The sequence below is a fragment of the Zea mays genome, chromosome 2, assembly GCF_902167145.1.
Source record: "Zea mays cultivar B73 chromosome 2, Zm-B73-REFERENCE-NAM-5.0, whole genome shotgun sequence".
Classification (NCBI taxonomy): domain Eukaryota; kingdom Viridiplantae; phylum Streptophyta; class Magnoliopsida; order Poales; family Poaceae; genus Zea; species Zea mays.
Window position 1 is genome coordinate 219,992,581 of NC_050097.1, and position 27,751 is coordinate 220,020,331.

General features: G+C 43.7%; 2 protein-coding genes and 8 non-coding genes across 11 annotated transcripts; 2 read left to right on the top strand and 8 right to left on the bottom strand.

The window, feature by feature from the left end:
• Nucleotides 1-1,845: 1,845 nt before the first annotated feature.
• LOC111590993 (U5 spliceosomal RNA) lies at nucleotides 1,846-1,964 on the top strand. Its single transcript, XR_004856759.1, has one exon. It is a non-coding gene; the product is annotated as a U5 spliceosomal RNA (small nuclear RNA).
• Nucleotides 1,965-4,545: 2,581 nt separating this feature from the next.
• LOC100217126 (transmembrane emp24 domain-containing protein 10) lies at nucleotides 4,546-16,434 on the bottom strand. The gene is made up of 4 exons (NM_001143494.2): nucleotides 16,127-16,434; nucleotides 15,807-16,016; nucleotides 5,005-5,081; nucleotides 4,546-4,907 (listed from the first exon to the last, which is right to left on the bottom strand). The coding sequence occupies exons 1-4, from the start codon at nucleotides 16,382-16,384 to the stop codon at nucleotides 4,763-4,765; spliced, it is 690 nt and encodes a 229-aa protein (NP_001136966.2). The 5' UTR covers nucleotides 16,385-16,434; the 3' UTR covers nucleotides 4,546-4,762.
• A 340-nt stretch (nucleotides 16,435-16,774) lies between these two features.
• On the top strand, nucleotides 16,775-19,771 carry LOC103647887 (uncharacterized). Of its 2 annotated transcripts, none has more exons than XM_008672384.3 (4): nucleotides 16,775-17,015; nucleotides 17,133-17,202; nucleotides 17,730-19,321; nucleotides 19,405-19,771. In XM_008672384.3, the coding sequence occupies exons 3-4, from the start codon at nucleotides 17,826-17,828 to the stop codon at nucleotides 19,571-19,573; spliced, it is 1,665 nt and encodes a 554-aa protein (XP_008670606.1). In that variant the 5' UTR covers nucleotides 16,775-17,015; nucleotides 17,133-17,202; nucleotides 17,730-17,825; the 3' UTR covers nucleotides 19,574-19,771. The 2 variants fall into 2 exon arrangements, with proteins under 2 accessions (XP_008670606.1, NP_001314695.1); NM_001327766.1 differs by having other exon boundaries at nucleotides 16,855-17,015; nucleotides 19,409-19,769.
• A 3,470-nt stretch (nucleotides 19,772-23,241) lies between these two features.
• Nucleotides 23,242-23,315, bottom strand: TRNAI-AAU (transfer RNA isoleucine (anticodon AAU)). The gene has a single exon. It is a non-coding gene; the product is annotated as a tRNA-Ile (tRNA).
• Nucleotides 23,316-23,713: 398 nt separating this feature from the next.
• On the bottom strand, nucleotides 23,714-23,787 carry TRNAI-AAU (transfer RNA isoleucine (anticodon AAU)). The gene has a single exon. It is a non-coding gene; the product is annotated as a tRNA-Ile (tRNA).
• A 1,342-nt stretch (nucleotides 23,788-25,129) lies between these two features.
• Nucleotides 25,130-25,203, bottom strand: TRNAI-AAU (transfer RNA isoleucine (anticodon AAU)). Its single transcript has one exon. It is a non-coding gene; the product is annotated as a tRNA-Ile (tRNA).
• Nucleotides 25,204-25,601: 398 nt separating this feature from the next.
• On the bottom strand, nucleotides 25,602-25,675 carry TRNAI-AAU (transfer RNA isoleucine (anticodon AAU)). The gene has a single exon. It is a non-coding gene; the product is annotated as a tRNA-Ile (tRNA).
• Nucleotides 25,676-26,073: 398 nt separating this feature from the next.
• Nucleotides 26,074-26,147, bottom strand: TRNAI-AAU (transfer RNA isoleucine (anticodon AAU)). Its single transcript has one exon. It is a non-coding gene; the product is annotated as a tRNA-Ile (tRNA).
• Nucleotides 26,148-27,017: 870 nt separating this feature from the next.
• Nucleotides 27,018-27,091, bottom strand: TRNAI-AAU (transfer RNA isoleucine (anticodon AAU)). Its single transcript has one exon. It is a non-coding gene; the product is annotated as a tRNA-Ile (tRNA).
• Nucleotides 27,092-27,489: 398 nt separating this feature from the next.
• On the bottom strand, nucleotides 27,490-27,563 carry TRNAI-AAU (transfer RNA isoleucine (anticodon AAU)). The gene has a single exon. It is a non-coding gene; the product is annotated as a tRNA-Ile (tRNA).
• Between the last annotated feature and the right edge of the window lie 188 nt (nucleotides 27,564-27,751).

The window sequence follows — 27,751 nt, forward strand, 5'->3', positions numbered from 1 at the left end:
CCTTTTAGTCATCACTTGATAGATTAGGGACTAAAACAATTTAATCCCTTTTGTAGTCCTGTCGTTTGACAATTTAGATACTAATGATGTGTTTGGTTTGAGAAATCACTCTATACAAGATAAGACTAAAATGCAGAATCCTATAAATGAGACTAAAATAAAGGAACTAGTTTTTAGCCCTCCGATCAAACGGCCCTTAAGCATGCGGCTACACAGTACCCATCCGAAGTAGAACAAGAAGTTAGCGACCGCAGGTTGGAATGCAAGTATATCGGAACATTTTCTTCATGCTAGGTTAAAATAAACACTAGCAATCAATCACGCGCGAGCCTCAAAATGTTTTGGAGGACATTCAACGGTAGGTCGTCATCAGTCATCACCAAGGTGTGCCGTCATATGCAAACAAACAACCTGGAGCATTTGCATAGACAAATTACGACCGTCGTGTCGTAGTTACCACAGAGCTAGATTTTATAACAGGCTACACTGCACAAGGTAATTCAAATCCATCATGGGGAAAATACCTGGAAACGCTTGCATAAAACATGTCGTAAACTAAGTTCAGCCAAACATTAATTCGGCCAGGCCTCCTAAACCTTTTTTTTTTTTTTGCATAGAATCTTCGTCTCGATCGATTTAGAGGCACTGCAAGTCACAGCAAATTAAATTAATTTATTATTAGCAGTTTAGCACCCCACACCTCAAATGCAGCTAATAAACAGCTATTGCATGTTGGAATTCGAAATCTACTGATTATTTTGCCATGTTTCTTCCATTTTAATACGTGCAAACCAGAAACAGTATTCGACTTAGCTTCCACTGCGAATTTGTGATCATTCCTGTTGGCATCTGATTGACGTGTTAAACTTGCAAAGAAAAAGAGTTAAATTACGGACATTCATGAATTCGCGTGTCACAGCACAGTCGCGCAGATCAATCTTTTGACTCTTAACAAGTTTCAGAACTAGCTGATTATTTATTTATATCTTTCGCATACGATGGCCCGATAGCCTCCAATTCATCCAACGAGAATGAGGTATCTCTGGAAACTTCAATTTTATTAGATATAAAAACACATTGTCAGCTTTCGGGGAGGTCATATACTTGGATCTACCAATACGTCTTTTGTAGATATATCCAATTAGAAGAAAAAAAATCTAAGATGATGCCAGCCACGTGTCCTTTAGGCTATCTTCAGCATCTTATCTAACCTCGTATCTATATTCAAACTTTACTATGTAGACAATACAATATGTAATGCAAAACAGTGTTTCGACTGATCATATAATTGAACTGCTAATATGATCTTATAGGCTCAAGTCCTAGGACATTTCAACCGGAGGCTCTCCCGGCCTTCGATGGCGTGCATGATGAAGGATCAAATACTTGATGTGGCAGGACTAAAATTTAGTCCCTTAATCCAAACACCATGTACAGATATTACAAAAGTTTGACTTCTTGACTTTGCAAAAAGGTCCTTGTTTTTTCAAGCTAATTCTGAAAACGGATATTTTTTCCTAGACTTTGCAAAATCGGATCTCTCTCTCTCTTTAAATCGGAGCTGATGCCTGCCCCTATTCTGCTAACAGCCACTAGGCGAGAAAGGAAGCTACGACAATGGCAAAGCCCGAGCACAGGTGGGCTTAAAACTGATAACCTCGCTGGGCTAGGGCCCAAGTGGGCTTTTATGGAGAGACGCGCGGGGAAGAGAAGCGGCGATGGCAAAGGCTCTAAACGACTAACGCCAGATAGGTATTACGGTTTAGTACCATCTCGCCAGCGGAAAAAGGACAAGGTTGGTCGCAGTTTATACAATAGGAGCAGTGGCTACCCATGTATCACAAGCAGCTGTGTGGCAAGCACAAAGCGAACTATTCTTTCGCCTTTTACTAAAGAATACCGTGTGCTTGCCACAATTACAGCATACATTTATTTTTGGAGGTGTTGTCTCTTGTTGAGAGAGCCCCAACAATGCTAAATTAAATTTTACATGGTTTGCTATTAAATTTTATATGATTTATCGAGCTCTAGCATTGGTGGTTTATATCCTTTGGTTTTGAAGGTCTTTCTTTAACAATGCTAAATAAATTACATTTTATATGCTTTCGAAATTGCTGCTTGTGATTGGAGTACGCAACACGTCTGTTTGATGTCTATATAGTTAACCTTATGCCAACTAAGAAACCAAGGGTATACAGCCAACATAAAAAAAAACACATGCATCCTTGGATCAACTATTACTAGCTGAATGCCCTGCAACGGGAATATATAATACCAGTATACTACGATAACTTATATACAAAATGTGTGTTATACCGTTATAAGAAAATGTTTCATAATCAATTTATGATTCTGGCCATACATAAATTTTGTTATTTATAATCTATCTGTTTCACCACTACATTGCAACCATCAGTATCATGCAGACTTCGATATATGTCACGATTTGCATGGTCTCATCATTGGAGAGCACATTTCACACATACCGGAAGAAATTCCCTTGTACATCGTTAGTCATCAGACACGTACCACCGTACACTTTTGCTTAAACAAAAAGGCAAGTGTGTGTTTGCGAAGAGAATTAAAGGCAAGCCAACACAAAAGCTACCCCAACGGTGGCGAGGATGACGAACTGGTCATTGTTGTCGGTCCTCCTCTGCGTCACCTCTGGCGCCAAGATGACGCCACAGTCCTCGATATAGTAGTCGTCGAACGCGCACGACATATCGAGTACTGATAACTCTTGGCTGGGCTGTAAAACGAGTGCTCCCCGGGCTCATCAGCAAGGTAGTACCCCTGGCCGTTGCACCACCGGATGCGCTACTCCTCTACATACATCGTGTTCGAGGACACTCGTACAACGTAAGCAACGGTCATCGTCTCAGCGCACAAGAATTCATGGCCAGTCAGTAGCGACTTACGTGTCAGGTTGGGCTTCAGGTGGACGATGAGCTGGACGACGTGATGGCGTCGTCGTCGAATGCGGTGCCCAGAACAATCCAAGAGTCGCCGACGTTGGCGACGACCATGAGGTCCCCCTGCTTGACGATGGACAGCGCGGAGCAGCCGCTCTGCACCGCGTCCAAGCGGCGGGCTACGCCGGAGCTTGTCGTACATAGCGGCACATGCGGCCACGTAGAACTGTTTCTAGAGGTCGAACTGACAATCGCCAAGTTTTTCTTGTCGTCGATGAGCGACCCCAACACGAGTGCCTCCTGCTAATGGTGTTTGTTCGGGGTTTTCAAGTAAGAAACATGGATTCATGTTTGACGTTGGTTTATAAAAATGACTCACAAGTCAGATCTATGGAAAAAATATTACGAAGAATAAATATCACGCATACAAAAAAGAAATTTAAGTTGAAAACATTATTCAAACAAAAGAAATTGCATCCAAGGCTCTTCTTTAAATACTACTCCCTCCATCCAAAAATATATTTGAAGAATCTCGGTGATACTTATCTACTACACGCATTGTGCAAGGGTAGCAGGTGGACTTGGGGAGAGATATAGTAGATGTATTTTCTGTTATAGATGTAGACATAAACACATATGTGGTGTAGTGGTAGCTACTGCTATTATTTGTTTGAGAGGTCGTGGGTTCGAATCCCCTTGGGGCCATGTGTATTTTTTTAATTTTAGCTAGGCGTCGGCTGTACGGGGGAATGAGAATGGGCTTTACAGGGAGGGGAATGAGAATGCACAACATAGGAATGGACTGTGCGCGGGGAGGAGGGAATCGGAAAGGCACACAACATAGGAATGGACTGTGCGCGGGGAGGAGGGAATCGGAAAGGCACACAACATAGGAATGGACTGTGCGAGGGAGGAGGGAATCGGAAAGGCACACAACATAGGAATGGACTGTGCGAGGGAGGAGGGAATCGGAAAGGCAGAACACGGAATGGGCAGAACGCGGAATGGCCGACTACTATTGCAGTCTTAATAAGTAGTAGAGATTGTCCTAAGGGGTTTCACGACAATTAAGCATTGTATTTGCCCTCACTATCAGAATTTCTTGATCACCTTCAGCATACAAACATTTCCAACGAATTTTTTTATCCGTTCAGATAGCGGGAAACCAAAATAACTGAGAAAATTTTGGTTGCTAACATTAGCTCCAAAGTATCGAAAAAACTAAAATACATGAATTATACTTCAATTACTTATTTAAAACGTGCATTTTTGTTGCTGCCTAAACAGGCTGAACACATTCGGTTCCAGAACGAGCCGAAATGTTTCGTTCCTAAAATTTCTTGACATCTGGTTAGTTCAGTTAGAATCGAAAATGAACTAAAATAACTGAAACCAAAATGCTCAGTTGGTCGTTTTCTAGGAACCAAATCTCTAAAATAACCGCCGAAAACGGAATGCCCACGCCCACACCTTTCATGCTTTAGGCGATGAGACGATTACATGTGGAACTGGCGTTTGAGTCTAGGAACGTCGTGCTTTTCGCTCTAGCTTCACAATAGCTAGGAGGTTAAAAAAAAAGGCGCTCCAGATTCACAACCATCACTTGAAGAAGAGTCAACACGGTGCTCCAGAAGTCCAAATTGCAACACGAACTATTGAATGGAAGACAATTTAGTATCTATTTCAAGTTTCTTATAATTTCAACTGGACAGGCTAAAGCATATTTTCTCAAGTACGACATAACGTTTGTTACATGGGATTTCAAGCTCCGTAACAGATCGGCAGTTCACCCAAAAATAGGTTACACCTGCGCTGAGGTCTACCGTGAACCATGGGCCAACTACAGTCTACAACAACTTCTTCCTTTCAAAGAAGGTCTTCAGGTGCCACAGCTGCAAACCTGCCACTGATAAGCAGACGCCAAGGGAGAGGAACCCTAGCCAAGCCATCCTTGAGTTCGTTCGCCTGTTCACGTCCTGCATTTCCTCTTCCCTGGACACAAGACATGGACACGTCGTATCAGAATTGTTTTTTTATTTTTTTAGTTTTCCACAAGACCCATTTTCTCGCTGACTTTGTAGACTACTACCTTTCACGCAGATAAAGCATCTCTTCATGTATATTTTTTATAGTTTCCTCTAGCTTCTTCAGCTCCAATTCCATCATCTGCAACATATGAGCAATGCACATGCATGAACATAGGCACTATAGCCATAAGAAACAGCATGGCTAAAAGTAATACTATTTTCACAGAAACAATACAACTTGCTCCGTGTCAGGAATGAGCAGAGTGTCAACACCAGTACACGACCAATAAATAACTAGAGGAGCAAAAACTTTATGGGACACAATATTAGCAGGATCAGTTAAGTTCAATTCCTAGATAGCACTAAAAGATTAAATTGCAACAGGGCAATTTATAAATATGAGGTGAAAAGCAGATCAGCTACACACAGCCACCAAAATGCCAGTTTCAAGTCCTAAGAAGTCAGCTAAAGGATAAGTCTTATTTTCTCCAATTCCTTTTTCTTTCAATGGAAAGTTCAAAAAATACCCTTATGATCAACATTAACATTTAAGGGTTAAATGCTGAAACCATGACATCCCACCTTCATCACATGTCATCTCTCTGTCCACCTCTCTAGAATGTTATTCCAAGAGACCAAAGTTGTTTAACATATGTTCAATAAGAATCAGACTCTAAATCACACATGATGCTTACCATTTGTTGACGCTTTTTTGGAGCGCCAAACACTCAACAAGAACCGTGGCGGTGCCCTCTGCACAGGGGCGGACGGTCCGCGCGCGGGGCCGGACGGTCCGCGGCCTGGTGCGAAGCGCGGTAGTGCTCTCTGCGCAGGGGCGGACTGTCCGCGGCCAGGGGCCGGACGGTCCGCGGCCTGATGCGCAGCCGAGGCTTCTCTGCCTGACGGCCGGACGGTCCGCGCCCTGGGGCCGGACGGTCCGCGCGTACGCAGGGACGGCGGGAGATCGCCGACGGCGCCTGGATCTCGCTCCCGGGAGGGACCCCGTCGGGGAGTAGAGATCCTAGGTGGTGTCTAGGCTCGGGCCGGCCGACCTAGACTCCTCTAATCGACGTAGAGCCGAAGAGAGACGAAGAATTTAGGGATTGAGAGGCTAAACCTAAACTAGACTAGAACTACTCCTAGGATAAAATGCGAATAAAAGTTGTATTGATTCGATTGTTGATGATTAATCGGCCGTAGACCTCTCTTTTTATAGAGGAGGGGGGCTGGACCCTTTACACGACTGGATTCCGAGCTAATCCCGCAAATCTAGCCAACAAACATAGCACAAAACTCGGAACCCTAAACTGCTCTGCGCATACGCGGACCGTCCGGCCCACAGGCGCGGACTGTCCGGACCGCGGACCGTCCGGCCTCAGGGCCGGACCGTCCGCCTGCTCAATTTGGGGTTCAACATATGCCCCCCTGCCTTTTGGTGGAGCTGAGCAAACCAAAAGCAACTAACTCGATGTGATTACATCGGTTCTCTTAGGCATCTTGCCACATACTAGGATGGTACTGTTTGAGGAAACGCCCATTCAAAGCCTTAGGCAAGTCCTTGCCTTGTAATGTTTGTAGTAAATAGGCGTTGCCAGACATCACTTGTTTTACTTTATAAGGACCTTCCCAGCTTGGTGACCATTTCCCGAACTTCCGGTCTTTATTCCTTAGAGGCAGAATGGTCTTCCACACCAGGTCCCCTACTTGAAATGATTTTGCTTTGACCTTCTTGTTGTAGGCTCTGGCTACCATGATCTTGTCCTTTTCTATTGCTCCCAAAGCTATCATCCTCTTGTCGGTCACCTCATCAATATTATCAATCATTGAATCATAATAATCAGTAGCAGTTAGATCATTTTGTCTGGCGAACCTGACAGCATTCAAGCTTATTTCCACAGGCAACACTGCTTCCTGCCCATAGACAAGCTCAAAAGGAGATACTTTAGTAGCCTTATGTTTAGATATCCTATGAGCCCATAAAGCTTCAGACAAAATCTTATGCCAATGTTTAGGATTATCAGATATCTTCTTTTTTATCAAATTAATCAATGTCCTATTACTAGACTCGGCCTGTCCATTGGCCTGAGCATAATATGGAGACGAATTAAGCAGCTTAATTCTGTATAATTCAGCAAATTCACGTACCTCCTTTGACATAAAAGAAGTACCTTGATCTGTAGTTAAGGTCTGGGGAATGCCGAATCTATGAATAATATGCTCAGTTATAAACTCAATCACCTCCTTGTGTGTCATGTTCTTTAGAGCAACGGCTTCAGTCCATTTGGTGAAGTAATCAGTGGCCACTAACACAAACCGATGCCCCTTTGATGATGAAGGATGAATTTCTCCAATAAAGTCTAATCCCCATCCTCTGAACGGCCAAGGCTTGATGATAGGATGTAATTCGGCTGCAGGGACTAACTGTAGGTCGCCGAATTTTTGACACACTTGGCAACCCTTGTAGTACTTGAAACAATCAGCTATCATACTAGGCCAATAAAAACCAGACCTTCGCAACAACCACTTCATCTTTGGAGCTGATTGATGAGTACCACAAATTCCTTCATGTACTTCGGCCATGGCTAATATAGCATCATCTGGGCCCAAGCACTTAAGTAGGATATCATTGACTGTTCGGCGGTAAAGTTCATCACTCATCAAAACATACTTGAAAGCTGTTCGCCGAATGTTCTTATCTGTCCTGATATTGGGATTTCGTAGATAATTAAGTATAGGTGTCCTCCAATCACTTGCATCGGCCTCATTGTCAGCCGAATTGATCAAAAGAATGTTTCTGTTAACCCCGGACGGTCCGGCGTCATCACGCGGACGGTCCGCGACCTGGGAATTTAGCTTTGCACCGGTTATCAGATTTTCAGTTTTGTGAAACTTTCCTCTCTTTATCCGATAACCTGATGCATCTTGTGCCAAATCGTTAGCTCTATGATTCTCAACTCTAGAGATATGCCGAATACTGAATTCGTCAAAAGAGTGAATTATGCTCCAACATTTCTCAAGGTAACTATTCAGAGTACCATCCAAACATTGATATTCTTCTAACACTTGTTGAACAACCAGCTGAGAATCACCAAATACCTTCACATGTTTTACTCCCATACCATTTAAAAGTTCTAAACCGAATAGGAGGGCCTCATATTCAGCTTGATTATTAGTGCAATAAGTTTTCAATCGGCTAGAGAAGTCAAAGGAGACATTACTTGGTGAAACAAGCACAATGCCAATTCCTTGCCCTTCATTGCAAACCGATCCATCAAAATATAAAGTCCAAGGAGTAATAGTGAGGTATGACATGTCTAGTTCATGAATATCATTAACCCGATGTTCTACAATGAAATCCGCTATGACTTGGCCTTTCATATATTTCAATGGTTCATAGGCCAAGTCATATTCTATGAGTGCATAAGCCCACTTACCAATTCTACCACTCATAATTGGGTTATGCAACATGTATTTGATCACATCGGCTTGACCAGAAACAGTGCAATGACTAGACAGTAAATAACATCTACATTTAGTGCATGCAAAAAACAAGCATAAGCATAACTTTTCAATAAAAGTGTACCTTGTTTCAACATCCACCAACCTTCGGCTTAGATATGTCACCACATGCTCCTTTCCTTCAGTTTCTTGTGTCAGAACAACCCCAATGACCTTATCCTCAGCTGCAATGTATAATCGGAATGGTACTCCTGCTCGTGGTGCTTTTAATACAGGAGCCGAAGATAAGTATTTTTTGATGAGATCAAATGCTTCCTGCTGCTCTGCCCCCCAAGCGAATTCGGCATCATTCTTAAGCCGAAGAATAGGGGTGAACGCGTCAATCTTCCCGGCTAGGTTAGAAATAAACCTTCGCAAATAATTCACCTTGCCGAGAAACCTCTGTACCTCGACCTTGCAGGTCGGAGGTCCTATATTCCGAATAGACTTGATTCGGTCAGGGTCTATCTCTATACCATGTTCATGTATGACAAATCCTAAAAACTTACCAGCCGACACTCCAAAAGCACATTTACGTGGGTTCATTTTCAAGCCATACTGACGCATTTTATCAAAGGCTTTGCGCAAATCAGCTATATGAGAACTAAACTCAGCCGATTTGACTACAATATCATCAATGTAAACTTCCACAGTGTTTCCTAACAATTCATGGAAGATCAAATTCATAGCTCTCTGATAAGTAGCACCAGCATTTTTCAGACCAAATGTCATGACAACCCACTCAAATAAACCAATGAAGCCTGGACATATAAAGGCCGTTTTAGACGCATCTTCTTCGGCCATGAAAATCTGATTATATCCGGCATTACCATCAAGGAAGCTAATAATTCTATTTCCTGATGCATTATTGATTAATGTATCGGCTATGGGCATGGGATATTCGTCTTTAGGAATTGCTCTATTTAAATTGCGAAAATCAATGCATACTCTAAGTTTACCTGACTCCTTCTTCTCCACCGGCACAATATTGGAGACCCATTCTGCGTATCTGCAAGGTCTGATAAAATCAGCTTCTAGCAGCCGATGAATTTCGTCCTTGATGCGTGGGAGAAGATCTGGACGAAATGTTCTAGCTCTTTGCTTGAAAGGTCTGAAACCAGATTTAATAGGCAGCCGATGCTCTACGATCTCTCGGCTCAATCCAGGCATCTCAGTGTAATTCCAAGCAAAGCAATCTGAATATTCCTTCAATAGACCGATCATCTCATCTCTAGGATCGGTCTCCAGGGTCTTGTTTACAAAAGTCGGCCTTGGAGTTTTACCATCTCCTATGTCAATCTCCTCCAAAGGATCAGCCGATGTAAACCCCTGTCCTAGTTTATCAAGATCTCTGAATTCCTCTATCATGTTCTCCACAGAGGAATTAGAAGATCTTTGTGTGATGGCAGACTTTACGGTCTTGGGGACCGGATCATCCGTAATACTGTCTTTTCGCAGTGGAAGAGGTTCGGTCTTAAAGTCCGAACTCTTTTGTGAAAGACCAGACCATCCGGCCTTGGCGGCCGAACTGTCCGTGACCAAAGACTCATGAACTTTGTGTGTATTCATCATTTAACTTTATTTAGGATTTAGCCGATTCTCCATCGGCTCTAGCATTACAGGAATGAAACCTTTCTTATCTATACTTATGAATTGATAATCAGAAAATTCTACTCCTGTGAGACATGTAGCAGTCTCATAAGTCCAGAGTACAGGGGCATCGGCCACAGCGATGCAGGCCGATACATCAGCATGTACTTGTTCTATGTCATCGCCTACCCATTGTATCAGCATTTGATGTAATGTAGAAGGTATACATTGATTGGCATGAATCCAATCTCTGCCTAGGATTAAACTGTAATTTCCTTCTACATCAGCGACGAAGAATGCAGCAGCAAGGGTCTTAGTCCCGATGGTTAATTCAACGGACGTGACTCCCCTGGCTTTGATCGAACTATCAGTTCCAACACCGCTGAGGGTCATGTTGGTCTTGACAAGTTCGTCATCTTGTTTACCTAATTTTCTGTATAATGAATAAGGCATTAGATTTACAGCCGCCCCTCCGTCTACCAACATCTTAGCAATCGGTATCCCATCAATGTGACCGCGCACGAAGAGCGGCTTTAAATGATTTACCGATTCCTTTGGTTTAGTAAAGTCGGCTTCTTTAGGACCAAAATCAAACTGGGCAACAACAGGTTCATCGTCGCCGATGATAGTACAATCGACAGAAAATGTAATAATATTTACATCCATACCTGGGCGTTCTGGAGAAGCCTCGTAGTCGACCAGGTCTTCTCCCAGCAGGTCGTCCTCTTCCATTGATGTTGTCGTGTCGTTGGAGGCTTCCTGGTGAATGGCGGACGGTCCGCGCGCAGAGGCCGGACGGTCCGCGCCTGGTGCAGGTTGTCCAGACGCTTCCTGGTGAAAGCCGGACGGTCCGTGCGCAGGGGCCGGACGGTCCGCGCCTGGTGCAGATTGTCCCGACGCTTCCTGGTGAGGGACGGACGGTCCGCGCGCAGAGGCCGGACGGTCCGCGCCTGGTGAAGGTTGACTTTCTATTTCCGTGGTCGTTTGTTTTTCCTCAATGGCCTTCGGTCTCCATTTCTTTTGTGGTGGCGGGTATAGTGGATGTGTGTCATTAAATGTCTTTTCCGCCTCCTTTTCCTGGCTCTCCTTTGCTCTTAGGCGCTGTAATTTTCTCTTTTGGGATCGTGTCAATCCCGCTGGGCACCATCGAGGCATGGAGTATTTTGGATCGGCTGTTTTGATGGTAGCCGTATCCTTTTCGGTTGTGTTGGCCGATTCACCGAAAATCATCGGCCCTTTATTGTCTCCCCGTATGACAACATCTGCAGTGCCTATTTTGATGATGCCCTTTTTTGTTGTTCTTTGAGTTGCTACAGGCATATGCCCCCCTGCCGGATTGGTCGGCCTGGAAGGCCGAGTAGTCCGGCAATCCTGTTGGGTTTGTGCCTGGTGACCGGATTGAGCAGTGCTCAATCGGTCTTGTACTGGTGGCGTCAACCTATCAAAAACAGATGTTTGGGGTGCCCCCCAGGCGGGGTACTGTGGCATCCCAAATGGATATGGTGGCATGCCCCACATTTGATTTGGGACATATGGCGGAGGTAAATATGTGTATGGATATGGCATAGGTGGATATGGAGGTGGAGGTGTCCATGCAGGTACGTTAGGTCTCACTTGTACAGTATGACCTTTCATTTCTTCCGATTGGTGGGGTGGTCCAATCGGCCTGACCTGACGCTGCTCATGAATGGGTGAGCGGGGTCGCTTTGCTGGCCGGTCACTGGGGCCGGCCTTCTTTTTTACGTATTTAGACAATAATTGATCAAAAGTTGGGCCGGCTTTAACCAACCGACCAGCTGCTTTGAATGTATTTGTTTTCCACGTACCTATCTCTGGTCGTCGTGGTTTGAAAGTACGTGGACGTTGTGAATCCTGAGTATGGCCGGACCGTCCGCCGGAGCTCTCCGGACCGTCCGGTGGGGTCCCGGACCGTCCGCGCCTACGTGCCGGACCGTCCGGGATACGCAGCACGGGCTCCTGCATCTGTCTCCCTGTCTGCGCTTGCCCCCCGGTACTGGAGGCTGTGATGGTCACCTTTAGGGTCTCCCCTCCATCGGGAGTCTTCTCGGCCACCACTTTCCTGCAAGAAACTTTACGATCCCCATCGGCCTCTTTAGCATTGCCGATGATTGTCTCTTTGCCTTTATCGGCTGTGTTTGGCCGAACTAGGACTTTCTTGCCCTCGAAGTCAATCATGTTCATCGGAAAGGGCTCTGTATCCACCTGCATTTCCTGAAATTTCAATCGTCCTTCGTTAATGGCCGATTGAATCTGTCGACGGAATACATTACAATCATTAGTGGCATGAGAAAATGAGTTATGCCACTTGCAATATGCACGACGTTTTAGCTCGTCGGCGGATGGAACAGTGTGATTTATTTTAATGTTGCCATTTTTAAGTAATTCATCAAATATTCTATCACACTTACCAACATTAAATGTAAACTTAACCTACTCTTGTCGTTTCTTTTGAACCGGCTGTAAGGAGGCACAAGCCGAAGATTTGGCCTGCTTTGGCCAAACCATTTCAGCAGCATACACCTCTGCTGATTCGTCTTCTGAGCTACTTTGATCGCATTCTACTACATGTACGTTGTGACGAATTGTTTTAGTAGTTTCTTTGCTTCGGCTTTCACAAGCCAAAGCTCTCTGGTGTAATTGTGCTAGTGTAAAGAATTGGATGCCTTCTAATCTTTCTTTTAAATAATATCGCAGACCATTAAAAGCTAATCCCACTAGCTGTTTCTCTGCTAAATGAATTTGAAAGCATCGGTTTCTTGTATCTCGGAATCTCCGGATGTAATCATTAACCGATTCATCTTTTGTCTGTCGCAATGACACTAAATCTACCAAATCCAATTCATAATCACCGGAGAAAAAATGATCATGAAATTTTTGTTCTAGATCCCCCCATGATGAAATGGAATTAGGAGGTAAAGTGGCATACCATGCAAACGCGGTTCCTGTTAGCGATAATGAAAATAAACGTACACGAAATGCCTCTGTGTCGGCCAATTCTCCCAATTGTGCTAAGAACTGGCCTATATGTTCACGTGTGTTTTTCCCTTGATCACCCGAAAATTTTGCGAATTCGGGTATCCTGGTTCCCTGTGGGTATGGGTGGTGATCAAATCGGCTGTCATAAGGTTTCCGATATGATTGCCCCCCAGGGACCATGCTTACTCCGAGCTTATCTCGGAACGCCCCGGCTATTTCTTCCCTTACTATATCAATGGCAGCCGGTGCAAGACCACCGGCTCTCTGGTCAAACATAGGTGGGGTTGGCTGGATATTAGCATGTTGTCTTTCCCCCCATTGGTTTGAGTTACGTGGTGCATTTTCATTTGCCCTATATGGGTCATAGGTTTGATCGTTTCTTTCCGGCCTTCTAGGTGGGGCCGAAAAGCTTTCCTGGGCTTTGGATCCTGAATTAATGGGCTGGTGCATCGCATAGTGTGATGGGGAGTGTTGCTGAGCCGGGCGAGGATTCATGTAATAATCCTCCTCAAAATACTCATGCGCGGACCGTCCGTGGTTATATGCGGACCGTCCGACTGGGTAGTTTGGGTTCTGTGCCGTGTGTGGTGGCTCGGGCGCATATCTAGGTAACTCATTAAAAATAGGCCCGACTGTTGCTGGCCCGGACGGTCCGCGCTCACGTGCGGACGGTCCGGGCATGTGCAGATCGGCTGGTTTGCTGCCGATTTGCGGTTGCTTAGGGTATGTGTCCACCGGCATCCCATAAAGGGGTTGTGACTGGTCGTGACAACCTGTAGCCGATGTGTTACACGCGTTATCTCCTAACCCAACCTCGTGTGAAGGAAAATTTGCGATGTTAGACTTATCGAATGCACGTACTAGTCTTTTAACATCGCTTTGCATACCCCCTATGATGCTCTGCATTTGTTCACGCTGCTCTTCTACATAATTTCTAAGAGATTGTAGCTCGTTGGTATTACTTACATTGGGGATATCTGGCGTGGGTTGGAGCGAAGCCGGATCCGTCGCCCGATGTCGGACGACCTTGTTGTTCCTGTCCACTTTGAAGTTGGCCAAGAATTTCGCTCTCGCCTCCTGGATCATCCGCTCCTTGTGCTCCTCAAACTGGAGCTGCTCGTCAGCCGGCAAGGTTTTCCAAGTCGGCTCTATGATGTTGCTTGGAGAAATATCAGAGCTATCCCTTGAACCGGCCATTGAGGGCCGATTTGATAAGCTTAGATATGTCTTCCCCAGCGGAGTCGCCAAAAAGTATGTTGACGCTTTTTTGGAGCGCCAAACACTCAACAAGAACCGTGGCGGTGCCCTCTGCACAGGGGCGGACGGTCCGCGCGCGGGGCCGGACGGTCCGCGGCCTGGTGCGAAGCGCGGTAGTGCTCTCTGCGCAGGGGCGGACTGTCCGCGGCCAGGGGCCGGACGGTCCGCGGCCTGATGCGCAGCCGAGGCTTCTCTGCCTGACGGCCGGACGGTCCGCGCCCTGGGGCCGGACGGTCCGCGCGTACGCAGGGACGGCGGGAGATCACCGACGGCGCCTGGATCTCGCTCCCGGGAGGGACCCCGTCGGGGAGTAGAGATCCTAGGTGGTGTCTAGGCTCGGGCCGGCCGACCTAGACTCCTCTAATCGACGTAGAGCCGAAGAGAGACGAAGAATTTAGGGATTGAGAGGCTAAACCTAAACTAGACTAGAACTACTCCTAGGATAAAATGCGAATAAAAGTTGTATTGATTCGATTGTTGATGATTAATCGGCCGTAGACCTCTCTTTTTATAGAGGAGGGGGGCTGGACCCTTTACACGACTGGATTCCGAGCTAATCCCGCAAATCTAGCCAACAAACATAGCACAAAACTCGGAACACTAAACTGCTCTGCGCATACGCGGACCGTCCGGCCCACAGGCGCGGACTGTCCGGACCGCGGACCGTCCGGCCTCAGGGCCGGACCGTCCGCCTGCTCAATTTGGGGTTCAACACCATTAAGTCATGCATAATTAAAACAAGATTAAAAAAAAGCACCAAGTGAGAGATTAAAATATTACAGATGTCAATTGTGTACCTATTATTCATTCAAGAATAGTGTACATTGTGCACAACCTGTACGAAACTAAGTACACATTGCAATGAAAACCAAGAAAAAAACACCACAAAAAAAAGTACCGAGCAACCTGTTGGTTACTAAGCTTATGACCTTTCTATATCCGCGTTGAAGAACATTAATTGAACTGTAGCAACAACTTACTAATATCAATATACTTTAAAAAAACGAGCTTCCTCATTCAAATTACAAAACCCCACTAACATATATTTTCTTCCAAAGAATCCAGCCCCACGTCTGTAGTCCATACTTGAACCCAGCACCATGGCTAGAAATATCAATATACCACTTGCAAATATACTCCTCGACATAGCAAAACTAAAAAGAACTCATTATGAAGCGTATAAAACAGGCTACAAAAGCATACACAATCCATATCCAAATTGAACCTAACTTATTTCATAAAAGTGAAAAGCTCTAACCAGTAAAAATCTAGCAGTCCAACATGCAAACACACCAAAATCACTAGCAAGCAGAAAGTTGTAAAATCAAATGCTCTTCAATATCAACGTTAAACAGAATTGATCAACAAACCGTCAGCATGCACAATCAGAAAATTATTCCTGACTAAACATACTAGTCCCACAACCGCACAAGTCAGTCCATATCGACGTCACCAGATTGGTGGTGAATTTGACCAAAACAAAGGAAGGAATCTGGAGGGAGGGCGAAGCGAAAATACTCACATCGACCTTGCCCTTCTTGGCGACGCTGGGATAGTCCTTGGCGGAGACGCCGCTCCTCCAGTCGAACTCGAACCCGATGGTGACCGGCGGCTTGTGGTCGGGAGCCCAGAAGCAGGCCAGGTAGTCGCCGGCCTCCGCCGCCGTGAAGGCGAAGTGGCCCGACTGCACGTTCTCCGCGTAGTGCATGCTGTTCCCGTACGGCGACGTCACCTGCACATCAATCGAAGGAAAGCGCCCCCAGTCATGACACGCACATCGCCATGGCTTCCCCTCCCAAGCCAGATCACCGAATTGCCGCTTGGTGCTGCTCGCTCGCTTACCCTGAGGGAGATGCGGTGCGACTCGGGGAGCTGGGCGTCGGGTGAGTTGGGGTCGGGCCCGACGATGTGGTACTTTCCGACGGCCATGGCGTTGACCTTGATCTCGTCGGAGACGCACTTGGTGTGGCCGGACTCGAGGTCGAACCGGAGGGCCCGGGCCGGCGACGGGGCCGAGAGGAGAGCAGAGGCGACCAGGAGGAGCAGCGCGGACGGGCGCAGCCACCTAGATGCGGGGGATCCGAGGCGCCGCGCGGCCATCGCCGGAGATCGGGAAGTCACGGGGGTGGTATTCGCGTTTGGCTTGTAGGGAGGGGAAGGCGATGACACGCTGTTCGGCACCGTGACAGCGCGACTAGTTGAAGAGCTAATCTCAGGTCTGACGTCAGTGTGCTCAAATTAAAGACGCAGTATACTGTAGCTCAGAAATGTAAACAACGGCACTATACGAAAATTAATAAAATCTGACACTCCATGATTTCATCCTGAAGTCAAATTTCTCTAGTTATATAAAAAAATGAATCTAACATATATTAGTTGGGGAAATTGGTTTCTTGGCACCGAAAGATTCCGGCTTTAGAAATCTACCATCGAACTTTCCTGGTGCACTTTAATACCATGCAAAGAATTGATTCTTTAGAAATCTACCAAGAAACCAGTTTGGAGGCTGTTTTGAGTTGTTTTCTTTTTTAAAAAAAACAGCAGCACACGGAAAAAGACACACTTGCCCTCCTCTCACCTAATCAATACAGGCATCGGATCCTCCTCTGCTCTGCCGCTCTGGAGAGAGTGAGGCGTCGACTCTAGCTCGACGCAGCAGGCGCCCCCTAGTCGCCACCCCTGCCGCTGCCAAGGAGACCTCCCCCGCCCTGCAAATCATCTCACGAAGGAGGTAATCCGCGCCTCCTCTGCTCCTTTTTTTCGATTCGAAGATTTCTCTAGTGGTTCTTCAACAGTTTCTAACCCTAGGTTCGAATGTTTTTGGGGTACATGCTGGCCAATGCTATAGGATTCGAGGGCTGATGCAACGGGATTCGAGGGCTCATGGTTAGGATGGACGCTCCTGATTCCCTACGAAGGTATGATGCAGTGGGATTTCTTCTCCTCTTGCATACATTATGAGCCTCCTGGAGCTAATGAAGAATGGAGATACTTCAAAAATGGGAATAGAAATGGTCAACCTGAACAAGATGTGTCAGAACAACAGCAGGATGTGCATGTCCCTCCTCCACATGTTTTGCCTACAAATTTCCATGACCATGACACTGAATGTGTACCTACAGATGAATCTGTTGTTGTAGCTTCATCTTATGTGCCCATTGGTACTTATGATAGAGATGACCCAAAAATAAAGAAGGGGTCTACATTTGATGATAAGTCTGTATTCATCATGACTTTCAAGCAGTTCTGCATTAAGAACGAATTTGAGACATTATTGCAACATAGTGATTCTGAGCGGTACAGGGCAAAATGCAAGTTTCCTGGTTGTAGGTGGTCACTGTATGCGAAGAAAATGCTTGGTTGTGAATCATTCATGGTTTGTTGTCCATGTGTATATCATTTTTTAGTTCTTGCTAACATTTGCTAACATTTACTAACTTTGCAGGTGGTTTCTATTGGCCCTAAACATGATTGCGCAAGCACTAGCAAGGTGACAGGAAAGGAAGCTTCTGCAGCTTGGATTGCCAATAGAGTGAAGCCTATGTTGATTAAAGAGCCAGGGCTTGGTGCAAGAGAAATGCAGTATAGGTTGGAGGATCAGTTCACAGTCACTTTGTCATATAACAAGGTCTGGGAAGGGAGAAAGTTGGCACTAAAGGAACTTCATGGTACATGGGAGGATAGCTTCAAGTTGCTATGGAATTGGAAAGCAGCCGTTGAGGCAACTTGTCCTGGAAGTCTCATTGAGATTGATTGCAAGAAGGTAAAGGGACAGATGCACTTCTCAAAGATGTTTGTGGCTTTACGGCCTTGTGTCAATGGATTTCTTATGGGATGTCGGCCTTATCTTGGAGTAGACTCAACTCATTTGACTGGAAAGTACCTTGGACAGCTTGCTTCAGCGACAGCCATAGATGGACATAACTGGATGTATCCAGTAGCATATGCCATATTTGACAAAGAAACAAATTTGAATTGGAAATGGTTTATGACACTCCTGAAGAGGGCTATTGGAACACCCCCAGGTTTGACCATACACACTGATGCATGCAAGGGTCTTGCATATGGGGTGTCACAAGTGTTTGGTGATGCAGCTGAACATAGGGAGTGTTTTAGACACCTCATGGCTAATTTCAGGAGGAAGTACAATGGTGAGGTGCTGAAATACATGTGGCCTTGCGCATGGGCATGCACACATGAGAGACATCAAGTACTTATGGATAAAATTTCAGAAACTTGTCCAAATGCTGTCGCATATCTTAGATATGACCACCCACACTTATGGACAAGAGCCAAATTCAATAAAATCTGCAAGGTGGATTACGTTAATAACAACATTTCAGAATGTTTCAACAATTGGATTAAAAATGTGAAGGAGTTGCCTGCAGTTGATCTCATGGACATGCTCAGGGTGATGATAATGGAGAAGATTGCTACAAGACAGTCCATAGCCAATAAAATGCAAGGCCACATCCTACCTAGTGTAGTTAATGATCTGCATGAGAAGAGTAGGAATCTTCGATATACCATCACTAAAAGTGGGTACATGAAGGGTGAGGTTTCTGGTGCTAGTAGAGATGGTGTTGCTTGGAGATATGGAGTAAACCTTGTTACTCAGGCTTGTTCATGTGGACAGTGGGATGTAACTGGAAAACCATGCACTCATGCCATAGCATTCATAACTTCTCAACGAAATTTGAGAATCGAGGACTATGTTGGAGAATGTTATTCGGTTCAAAGGTTTAAAGATGCATACCAATTTGAGGTGTATCCAATGGGAGACAGGTTACAGTGGCCGAAATTGGACCCAGGATTCGAAATGAGGCCACCAAAACTTGAGGGCAGGCCTGCTGGCAGACCAAGAAAGAAAAGAATCAAGAGTGCTGGAGAGCCAGGTAAGAGAGGGCCATATCAATGCAAGAGGTGCTTCCAGTATGGCCACATTGAAAAAGGATGCAAAAATCCAGTGGTGGAGCCACATGAAGACCTTCCAGACAACCATTTGCAGAGAAAGACAAAAAAAGGCACCAAAAAAAGGTGATGTACTGCTGCTCTAGTTCTATATAGCTCTTAATTGTACTGCAGGTAAGCATTGACAAATTTCACTTTATACTATATAGGAAGAAAAGTGAGCCAGAACAGACTTCAACTTCACTTGTTCAAATATCGCCATCTAGTTCTGGACCAATGACAAGGAGAAGGGTGGCGATGTCCCCAACCTGCAGCTCACCTTCAGCCAGCAAGCAAGGAGAAGCACCGGCTTCAAGCAAAAGGAGATTAATTATCTAGCTGACTGTGATGGATTGTATGTCATTTGCATGTGTTTGCTACTTATGCGATGGACGTGTAAGCCATATATTGTATTTTATTGTTAGAATCAGGCACCCCTGAATTATATTGTTGCAAAGTATCGATTGGGAGAGAGGAGGGCAAGAGTGTCTTTTCCCATGGGCTGCTGGGTTAAAAAAAAGAAAATAATTCAAAACAGCCTCCGAACTGGTTTTGTGGTAGATTTCTAAATAATCGAGTCTTTGCATGGTATTAAAGTGTACCAGGAAAGTTAGATGGTAGATTTCTAAAGACGAGATCTTTCGGTGCCAAGAAACCAATTTTCCCATATTAGTTAGACCTAAGTGAGCCGTCACATATTGGCATTTGTGCCATAGTGACGAAAAAGAACATCACAAATTAATTTGTGCAGAATCATCACTGTGTTAACATGCACCACAAATCATAAGATATACACCAATCGTATAAACAAGCATTGATCATTCATGTATAAGTAAGCCCACATCTATCATATTGTACCAAACTACGATTTGGACTAACTCACAACCATTTAGTTTTACATCATAATGATTAAGTTTGAACTTAAATATTTCGTCTTTAGGGAGTCTAAAAATAACTAAACATTAGTACCCAGGAGCACTTCAATTAGCTTGTTATCTATATGATGTGGTACCTAAAAATCAAAATAAATATAAGGCCAATCAAATTTTAACAAGGATTCTAGGAAGAAATGCCATCTAATAAGAAGCTCTAAAACTAGTTAAGTAGTTCAATACATATGTTTTTTAAGAGCACCCAACAAATAGAGCATGGTAATCCAAATATCAATTCACAACATGCTTATCACAACTAAGTAATAGTTAGCATTTGGTGTCAAGAGCATCATTATTTTCGGAATTTTTCGATTTACAGAAACCATTTTTGAATTTTTTCCCCATTAGATTCACCGACGACGATATTATTCTACCGACTATTTCCTTCGGTTAGCGATTTTAATCAAAATTTACTGAATTTAAGTCTAATTTTTTCGAAAATAAAAAACAAACTAGACGGCCTAAGGCTCACTCCCCAATCCGACCCAAGCTCCCAATCTTCCATCCAGCTCGAGCCTTCGGCATTCAACATTTGCCAGGGCATGTTCTTATATAGAAGAGTTCGTGCCTCTGTTTGGCTGGGCGAGGTGGGACTATTTGCATGAAGCTGAACACTGCATCACACTACTGCTGCATCACGGGCGAGTTGAGGTGGGTCGTCGTCTGTCGACATCGGCGACCCACATGCAGAATCCCGATAGAACGCGAGCACCAAAAACATGGAATTGCGACACAATGTGTACACAGTTGATTACAGGGATGCTGCTTTGTTTTTATCTATTTTTTGGCCAAGTAATAGTTTTAAAAAACATACTATACGATATGGATGGATAAAGTTATACCTAGTTGGATAATAAAGTTATACATAATTGGAGCAAGAAAAGGTTATATAGTATTAACTTATACTTATGAACTTTGAGTTCATACTTGTTATATTATAAAGTTGTGATCTTTCTAAACTTGTTATATTGCAAACTGTGAAATATGATCTTTGTTGTATTATAAACTTGTTATATTGATATGTTTAGCGATCATATATTAGATTCCGTCCGATACCAGTGTATTTTTCGTATTGAACTTTCGTTTCTGATGTTTCCGAATTACTGATATCATTTCTGTTTTCACAGTTACCGTTTCGATTTCGTCTAAAATAAAAAATATCGATTTCGTCTAAAATAAAAAATATCGATTTCGTCTAAAATAAAAAATGAAAATGTAAATAGTTTTAGTGTTTACCGACCGCTTTCATCCCTAAAGGCGGTAAGACGAAGTACGATGATCCAGCCCTTTGAGTCGACTATGCGCTTAAGGCACACAACGAGGCAATACTTTATAGATGTCCTAACTAGAGATGTCCAAACGGGCCACCCGGCCCGGTCCGGCTCGGGCCCGGTGAAGCCCGGCCCGTTTTGGGCCCGGCCCGCCAGGCACGATTAAAAAACCGGGCCGGGCCGGCTAAGCACGCGGGCTCAATTTCTTGTTCGAGCCCGGCCCGCAACGGGCCTAAACGGGTCGGGCCGGCCCGTTTAGCAGAAAAAAGCGGGCCAAAAAGCGGGCTATGCGGGCCGAAAAGCACGTTTTAGTGTAAAAAAAGCGGGCTTAACGGGCTTAGACCTAAACGGGCCGTGCCGGGCTAGCCCACCGTGCCTAATTTCCTGTCCGAGCCCGGCCCGCTTATTCGTGCCGGGCCGGCCCGGGCCCGCATATAACCGGGCCGTGCCGGGCTCGGACCGGGCCCAAAAAGCGGGCTTCGTGCCGGGCTCGCGGGCCTCGTGCTTATTAGACATCTATAGTCCTAACCTATAGGAGAGCGGCGAAAGTATACCTTGTTGATGTCAATTTTTGATTTTTTGTTTCCCTTGTTCCACAAAACAATTTTTGAGTTTTTGTCTCGCATGAAAAAAATCAAAACGATTGGTATACAAAATAGTACAAACTAGAAATAGATAGTAGCATAGTTGATAAAATATAGGCACACAACATAGGTAGCATCATGCATCAGTCCATAAATTTAGATACTAGTAGCATAGTTAATATTCTACGACCACTCAACCACCTTACAAGTAGTCATACACATACTACTAGGGGCTAATTAATAATTGTCAACAACATATAACAACATCACAAGCAAAATCTTGGTAGTCTAATGTCATATTCTAACTAGTGTAAAACAGACAACACAAAATACAAGCACTACTCAAATCTCTCAAAAGCTAACTCCCAAGTCCAACTACTCAATATCCATCTTCGAACTCATCATGGTTGTTTATAGGTTCTATGTTTTCTCCACCATCAGGAGCACCATTGGGAGTGAGAGCATCCTCACAAAATGTCACGTAAGCATCATCATGTGGGTCTTGATCTTCTTTATGTTATTCATTTCCTAAAACTGATTCATCTTCATGTAACCTTGGGTTCGAACTCATCTTTACAGTTGTATTCTTCCTCATCTTGCCCTATATGTTAGGATTTCGAACATGTCTTCTATTCTAATAAGATCTTTCTCATGTTTTTATTATTTGCAATCGGTCTTCTTTTGATCATCGTTCTTGGACTAAGACTGCAAAAAGAAAGAAAAAAGAAGTTTAAAATCTAAAAATAATTGGCCCATGCAGGTCTCGAACCTACGACCTTCACGTTATTAGCACGATGCTCTAACCAACTGAGCTAATAGGCCAACTCCCAAGTCCAACTACTCAATATCCACCTTCGCACTCATCAGGGTCGTTTACAGCTTCTATGTTTTCTCCACCACCAGTAGCACCATTGGGAGTGAGAGCATCCTCACAAAATGTCACGTAAGCATCATCATGTGGTTCTTGATCTTCTTTATGTTATTCATTTCCTAAATCTGATTCATCTTCATGTAACCTTGGGTTTGAACTCATCTTTACAGTTGTATTCTTTCTCATCTGCTACCATCTTGCCATAAATGTTAGGATTTCGAAAATGTCTTCTATTATAATATGATCTTTCTCATGTTTTAATTATTAGCGATCGGTCTCCTTTTGATCATTGTTCTTGGACTAAGACTGCGAAAAGAAAGAAAAAAGAAGTTTAAAAACTAAAAATAATTGGCCCATGCAGGTCTCGAACCTGTGACCTTCGCGTTATTAGCACGACGCTCTAACCAACTGAGCTAATAGGCCAACTCCCAAGTCCAACTACTCAATATCCACCTTCGCACTCATTAGGGTCATTTACAGCTTCTATGTTTTCTCCACCACCGGTAGCACCATTGGGAGTGAGAGCATCCTCACAAAATGTAACGTAAGCATCATCATGTGGATCTTGATCTTCTTTATGTTATTCATTTCCTAAATCTGATTCATCTTCATGTAACCTTGGGTTCGAACTCATCTTTACAGTTGTATTCTTCCTCATCTGCTACTATCTTGCCATAAATGTTAGGATTTCGAACATGTCTTCTATTCTAATAAGATCTTTCTCATGTTTTTATTATTAGCGATCGGTCTCCTTTTGATCATCGTTCTTGGACTAAGACTGCAAAAAGAAAGAAAAAAGAAGTTTAAAAGCTAAAAATAATTGGCCCATGCAGGTCTCGAACCTGCGACCTTCGCGTTATTAGCACGACACTCTAACCAACTGAGCTAATAGGCCAACTCCCAAGTCAAACTACTCAATATCCACCTTCGCACTCATCAGGGTCGTTTACAGCTTCTATGTTTTCTCCACCACCAGTAGCACCATTGGGAGTGAGAGCATCCTCACAAAATGTCACGTAAGCATCATCATGTGGGTCTTGATCTTCTTTATGTTATTCATTTCCTAAATCTGATTCATCTTCATGTAACCTTGGGTTCGAACTCATCTTTACAGTTGTATTCTTCCTCATCTGCTACTATCTTGCCATAAATGTTAGGATTTCGAACATGTCTTCTATTCTAATAAGATCATTCTGATGTTTTTATTATTAGCGATCGGTCTCCTTTTGATCATCGATCTTGGACTAAGACTGCAAAAAGAAAGAAAAAAGAAGTTTAAAAGCTAAAAATAATTGGCCCATGCAGGTCTCGAACCTGCGACCTTCGCGTTATTAGCATGACGCTCTAACCAACTGAGCTAATAGGCCAACTCCCAAGTCCAACTACTCAATATCCACCTTCGCACTCATCAGGGTCATTAACAGCTTCTATGTTTTCTCCACCACCAGTAGCACCATTAGGAGTGAGAGCATCCTCACAAAATGTCACGTAAGCATCATCATGTGGGTCTTGATCTTCTTTATGTTATTCATTTCCTAAATCTGATTCATCTTCATGTAACCTTGGGTTCGAACTCATCTTTACAGTTGTATTATTCCTCAACTGCTACCATCTTGCCATATATGTTAGGATTTCGAACATGTCTTCTATTCTAATAAGATCTTTCTCATGTTTTTATTATTAGCGATCGGTCTCCTTTTGATCATCGTTCTAGGACTAAGACTGCAAAAAGAAAGAAAAAAGAAGTTTAAAAACTAAAAATAATTGGCCCATGCAGGTCTGGAACCTGCGACCTTCGCGTTATTAGCACGACGCTCTAACCAACTGAGCTAATAGGCCAACTCCCAAGTCCAACTACTCAATATCCACCTTCGCACTCATCACGGTCGTTTGAAACTTCTATGTTTTCTCCACCACCGGTAGCACCATTGGGAGTGAGAGCATCCTCACAAAATGTAACGTAAGCATCATCATGTGGGTCTTGATCTTCTTTATGTTATTCATTTCCTAAATCTGATTCATATTCAAGTAACCTTGGGTTCGAACTCATCTTTACAGTTGTATTCTTCCTCATCTGCTACTATCTTGCCATAAATGTTAGGATTTCGAACATGTCTTCTATTCTAATAAGATCTTTCTCATGTTTTTATTATTAGCGATCGGTCTCCTTTCGATCATCGATCTTGGACTAAGACTGCAAAAAGAATGAAAAAAGAAGTTTAAAAGCTAAAAATAATTGGCCCATGCAGGTCTCGAACCTGCGACCTTCGCGTTATTAGCACGACGCTCTAACCAACTGAGCTAATAGGCCAACTCCCAAGTCCAACTACTTAATATCCACCTTCGCACTCATCAGGGTCGTTTACAGCTTCTATGTTTTCTCCACCACCGGTAGCACCATTGGGAGTGAGAGCATCCTTACAAAATGTAACGTAAGCATCATCATGTGGGTCTTGATCTTCTTTATGTTATTCATTTCCTAAATCTGACTCATCTTCATGTAACCTTGGGTTCGAACTCATCTTTACAGTTGTATTCTTCCTCATCTGCTACTATCTTGCCATAAATGTTAGGATTTCGAACATGTCTTCTATTCTAATAAGATCTTTCTGATGTTTTTATTATTAGCGATCGGTCTCCTTTTGATCATCGATCTTGGACTAAGACTGCAAAAAGAAAGAAAAAAGAAGTTTAAAAACTCAAAATAATTGGCCCATGCAGGTCTCGAACCTGCGACCTTCGCGTTATTAGCACGACACTCTAACCAACTGAGCTAATAGGCCAACTCCCAAGTCCAACTACTCAATATCCACCTTCGCACTCATCAGGGTCGTATACAGCTTCTATGTTTTCTCCACCACCAGTAGCACCATTGGGAGTGAGAGCATCCTCACAAAATGTCACGTAAGCATCATCATGTGGGTCTTGATCTTCTTTATGTTATTCATTTCCTAAATCTGATTCATCTTCATGTAACCTTGGGTTCGAACTCATCTTTATAGTTGTATTCTTCCTCATCTGCTACCATCTTGCCATAAATGTTAGGATTTCGAACATGTCTTCTATTCTAATAAGATCTTTCTCATGTTTTTATTATTAGCGATCGGTCTCCTTTTGATCATTGTTCTTGGACTAAGACTGCGAAAAGAAAGAAAAAAGAAGTTTAAAAACTAAAAATAATTGGCCCATGCAGGTCTCGAACCTGCGACCTTCGCGTTATTAGCACGACGCTCTAACCAACTGAGCTAATAGGCCAACTCCCAAGTCCAATTACTCAATATCCACCTTCGCACTCATCAGGGTCGTTTACAACTTCTATGTTTTCTCCACCACCGGTAGCACCATTGGGAGTGAGAGCATCCTCACAAAATATAACGTAAACATCACCATGTGGGTCTTGATCTTCTTTATGTTATTCATTTCCTAAATCTGATTCATCTTCATGTAACCTTGGGTTCGAACTCATCTTTACAGTTGTATTCTTCCTCATCTGCTACTATCTTGCCATAAATGTTAGGATTTCAAACATGTCTTCTATTCTAATAAGATCTTTGTCATGTTTTTATTATTACCGATCGGTCTCCTTTCGATCATCGTTCTTGGACTAAGACTGCAAAAAGAAAGAAAAAAGAAGTTTAAAAGCTAAAAATAATTGGCCCATGCAGGTCTCTAACCTGCGACCTTCGTGTTATTAGCACGACGCTCTAACCAACTGAGCTAATAGGCCAACTCCCAAGTCCAACTACTCAATATCCACCTTCGCACTCATCAGGGTCGTTTACAGCTTCTATGTTTTCTCCACCACCAGTAGCACCATTGGGAGTGAGAGCATCCTCACAAAATGTCACGTAAGCATCATCATGTGGGTCTTGATCTTCTTTATGTTATTCATTTCCTAAATCTGATTCATCTTCATGTAACCTTGGGTTCGAACTCATCTTTACAGTTGTATTATTCCTCAACTGCTACCATCTTGCCATATATGTTAGGATTTCGAACATGTCTTCTATTCTAATAAGATCATTCTGATGTTTTTATTATTAGCGATCGGTCTCCTTTTGATCATCGTTCTAGGACTAAGACTGCAAAAAGAAAGAAAAAAGAAGTTTAAAAACTAAAAATAATTGGCCCATGCAGGTCTCGAACCTGCGACCTTCGCGTTATTAGCACGACGCTCTAACCAACTGAGCTAATAGGCCAACTCCCAAGTCCAACTACTCAATATCCACCTTCGCACTCATCAGGGTCGTTTACAGCTTCTATGTTTTCTCCACCACCAGTAGCACCATTAGGAGTGAGAGCATCCTCACAAAATGTCACGTAAGCATCATCATGTGGGTCTTGATCTTCTTTATGTTATTCATTTCCTAAATCTGATTCATCTTCATGTAACCTTGGGTTCGAACTCATCTTTACAGTTGTATTATTCCTCAACTGCTACCATCTTGCCATATATGTTAGGATTTCGAACATGTCTTCTATTCTAATAAGATCTTTCTCATGTTTTTATTATTAGCGATCGGTCTCCTTTTGATCATCGTTCTTGGACTAAGACTGCAAAAAGAAAGAAAAAAGAAGTTTAAAAACTAAAAATAATTGGCCCATGCAGGTCTCGAACCTGCGACCTTCGCGTTATTAGCACGACGCTCTAACCAACTGAGCTAATAGGCCAACTCCCAAGTCCAACTACTCAATATCCACCTTCGCACTCATCACGGTCGTTTGAAACTTCTATGTTTTCTCCACCACCGGTAGCACCATTGGGAGTGAGAGCATCCTCACAAAATGTAACGTAAGCATCATCATGTGGGTCTTGATCTTCTTTATGTTATTCATTTCCTAAATCTGATTCATATTCA

Excerpts from the sequence above, each read along its gene's own strand:
- LOC100217126 (NM_001143494.2), bottom strand. The coding sequence starts at position 16,384 with ATGGCCGCGCGGCGCCTCGGATCCCCCGCATCTAGGTGGCTGCGCCCG. Across the intron at positions 5,082-15,806 it reads CCAAGAAGGGCAAGGTCGAT|ATGATGGAATTGGAGCTGAA; the intron begins GTGAGTATTTTC and ends CATATGTTGCAG. Across the intron at positions 4,908-5,004 it reads ATGCTTTATCTGCGTGAAAG|GGAAGAGGAAATGCAGGACG; the intron begins GTAGTAGTCTAC and ends TCTTGTGTCCAG.
- LOC103647887 (XM_008672384.3), top strand. The coding sequence starts at position 17,826 with ATGTTGATTAAAGAGCCAGGGCTTGGTGCAAGAGAAATGCAGTATAGG. Across the intron at positions 19,322-19,404 it reads AAAAAAGGCACCAAAAAAAG|GAAGAAAAGTGAGCCAGAAC; the intron begins GTGATGTACTGC and ends TATACTATATAG.